The sequence below is a fragment of the Etheostoma spectabile genome, chromosome 8, assembly GCF_008692095.1.
Source record: "Etheostoma spectabile isolate EspeVRDwgs_2016 chromosome 8, UIUC_Espe_1.0, whole genome shotgun sequence".
Classification (NCBI taxonomy): Eukaryota; Metazoa; Chordata; class Actinopteri; order Perciformes; family Percidae; genus Etheostoma; species Etheostoma spectabile.
Genome location: NC_045740.1, coordinates 18,387,743 through 18,391,021, shown reverse-complemented (window position 1 = coordinate 18,391,021; position 3,279 = coordinate 18,387,743). Strand labels below are relative to the sequence as shown.

At 46.3% G+C, this 3,279-nt stretch overlaps 1 protein-coding gene across 1 annotated transcript in view; it reads right to left on the bottom strand.

Annotated features, from left to right (window-relative positions):
• Positions 1-1,214: 1,214 nt before the first annotated feature.
• Positions 1,215-3,279, bottom strand: part of gpr37a (G protein-coupled receptor 37a) — a 39,137-nt gene continuing 37,072 nt past the window's right edge. The window contains exon 4 of the mRNA XM_032522935.1: positions 1,215-2,142. Within this exon, the coding sequence (XP_032378826.1) occupies positions 1,318-2,142 (825 nt within the window). The 3' untranslated portion in view covers positions 1,215-1,317. The remainder of the gene's footprint in view (positions 2,143-3,279) is intronic.

Below are 3,279 nucleotides of genomic sequence, written 5' to 3'. Positions count from 1 at the left end.
AAAACTCTTTCCAGAGGTAAAATACTTATATATAAACATTCAACACAACTAACTAAAATCTAGGTTTTTTTTTTCTAAAGGAAATTACAGACATGTTAAATAAAGCGTTACCCAATTTAATCATCCTGTATCTCGAGACATCAAACCCCATTTGTTTGTCATCTCGACTAAGTTGTCATCAGGAACCATGTCTGCTCTCAGCTTCTGTAAAACACAGTGACAATGAACAAATAATAGGGCCGAGTGCAGATTCAGTACAAATACCGGTAAGTGAATTAAAAAGAACTAAACACATGAATGCTTTCAACTAGTACCGACTGTGTGCTCTCTCAAATATAAACTCTGTAAACGGTGAATGGACAAACAGTGACGTTTTCGTCTGTCCGTCAGAAAACACAAATGTGTCCAACAGTTTTAACTCAGGAATTTACAGCCTGATAAGTCAACACATCCACCAATCAGACTTCGTACAACCAGGAAGAAGCTCCGCCTAAAATGTGTTTCATGCTTCTTGCGTTCAGGGCGATTTGAGCGGTCTGGACGATGATATGTTGCAGACGCGGCCTGGAGGGACTGTGCCTGGAGGGACTGCATACGTGCATGGTCGCCGCGAACCGTCTGCTCTTTCATACCGATTGTGGTCAAAGTAGTCTCGCGTTGCCAGACCGTCCTCCACAGCGTCACGAAGGAAGGTCTGGCTAGTCCAGACAGCATTGCGGGATGTGAGAAAGACGTGCTCTGGTTTATCGGCATTTCTTTAAACCAATCCCAATCGTATTGGGCGGTGCTAAGCACCAGACGGAGCCAAGGTGCATCGGCAAAATAGTCTCGGGAAGGAACTTGTTTTGGTGGAACATGTGTACGTTAAAAAGTCGTGCAACAGGAAACTCCGATTGGACAGATAGTCTAGCTAGCTGTCTGGATTTACCCTGCAGAGATCTGAGGACCAGGTAACCAGAGTCCTCAGAAATCCACCAGAGGTTAGACTGCCAACACAAAAAAAGAGGGAAGGTATCAGACATTCGGTGGAATTTCCAGGCGGCACCGGACCAATCCTGGGAGTGGAACGTCGTGGATATAGACTACTTCCCTTCTGTAGCCAACTGTGTAAAGCGGCCTACAGGACCGCGTCTGCGTTGTTACAAGATCTTGAAGGTGTGCACCTCGGCGCTCAGATCGCACCGAGCAGCCCAGGCCGCCTTTGTGTATACCACAATTGCCGCAATAAGCATAAAACAAGCTTTATGAAAGACCAGGCGGTATCGGCGACGATACAAGAAGCATGAAACCCGTTTAAGGATGTTGACCGTTCAGCCCTCAGCAGTGCGTCCCCACAGCGCTGTAGGAAGTGGACGGCTCCCTATGGATGGTGCTGAACGGCGACAGCTCCAACACGGTGGTGGTGCATTCGTTGTCGGTGTCGCTGGTGGCGCCGGCGGAAAGAGGCGGGCCGCATTCCTCGCAGCAGCAGCAGCAACAGTCCAGGAAGGCTTTGGTGAACGGCCGGCACAGGCAGAAGAGCAGCACCGGCGTCACCGCGGACTTACAGAAGAGCAGCATCTGGCTGACCAGGTGCAGGATGTCCAGGGTTCTCTTGGGAACGCCGGCCGCCATGTACGCGCTGACGATGTTGCAGATGTTCTCCGGGATGATGCAGAAGCCGTAGAGGATGGCCAGTGCCACCACGGCGCAGTTCATCTGGCTCTCCAGCTGGATCTGCTTCTTGTTGCCGCGGACGCAGGTGCGCTCGGCACGGCGGATCTTGCGCGCGGTGACCAGCGAGCTGAAGATGGTGAACAGCGTCGGCAGGCAGAAGTAGCAGCCGAAGTACCACCAGAGGCGCGCGCCGTCGTAGGTGAGTCCGAGGACGTACAGCGTGTCCGGGAGGTCGGTGGAGATGCGGACCACGCAGCGCTCGCACGGCGTCACGTCGGGGGGGTCGCCGTCCTCGGTGACCAGCTGTCGGATCAGCAGCTCGGGCAGCGCCAGCAGCAGTGCGCCCACCCAGATGACGGCGAGCTTGGCCGTGGTGGACGCCCAGTTCTCGATCATCTCGTAGTACATCTGCACGTTGGTGGCGGCGCGGAAGCGGTCGATGCACAGAGCGCACAGCGTGAAGGTGGTGACGCCGAGCGAAGCCACCTGGGGAGAGCAAAGAAGGGTCCAGGGTTACACTTCTCAAACAAAAACCTTCAGAAAGTCCTCTACACTCAACTTTCTGAACAGGATGCTAGACTAAAAAAATACGGGAATACATATGTTACGTATTCAGAATACAAATTATGAGTAAATGTATTCTGTTACAGTTACAATTTAAATAGTTGGTATTCAGAATACAGTTACATTGTTGAAATCAATGGAGTACATGAAGTTACTTCCGTTTCACGAGGTTAGATAGATAGATAGATAGATGGATAGATAGATGGATAGATAGATAGATAGATAGATAGATAGATGGATGGATAGATAGATAGATAGATAGATGGATAGATAGATGAATAGATGGATATTGATCCCCAAAAAATGGGAAATTACGGTGCAACACACGTACATTAGTCACAAAACACAGAATATAAATATAATTGAGATACTAGGAAAAAATATACATACATATAATATACATGAAATACTACTACTACTAATAATAATAATAATAATAATAGGAATAAAATATAAGAAAAAAATAATTAAATATATAAGTAAATATATATAACAAAATGTGCAACTGCTTAAATAATATGCCAAATGTATGCTATTATTCACTGTCTAAATAAATTAAGGCAACTCCATGCATTTCCCAAAAGCCTCAATATGAAAATGAAAAAACAACCTCTGCTTGTCAGCAACCAACCTCCTAGCGTCCAAATTACTCCACCTCCAACCTGAAGCATCTTAAAAGGAAGTTATTTTATTAATTAGCCAAGAGTAGTCGTCAGCTGTAGTTTTACTGGTCACCTTGGTATTTTATAGCTGTATCAGGTGGTACCTGCTGTAGTTTTACTGGTCTCCTTGGTATTTTATAGCTGTATCAGGTGGTACCTGCTTAGTTGACGTGTAACTTTCCATTCTCCAGAGCTGTTAACCCGTGTCGTCTTCCCAGAGACTGAACTTGTTGTCCTTCCGGGTCAAAACTGCAAATTAACTTCTTTTTTTCTCCTATGTTTTTGACGCTTTTTGAAACGTTTGTCACTTTTTAATAATACCTATTTTTTGTTGTTAAAAAAACAACCAGGAATTATGGATTATTTGGACTCATAGTTAAGATCAGAGGATGTTGAG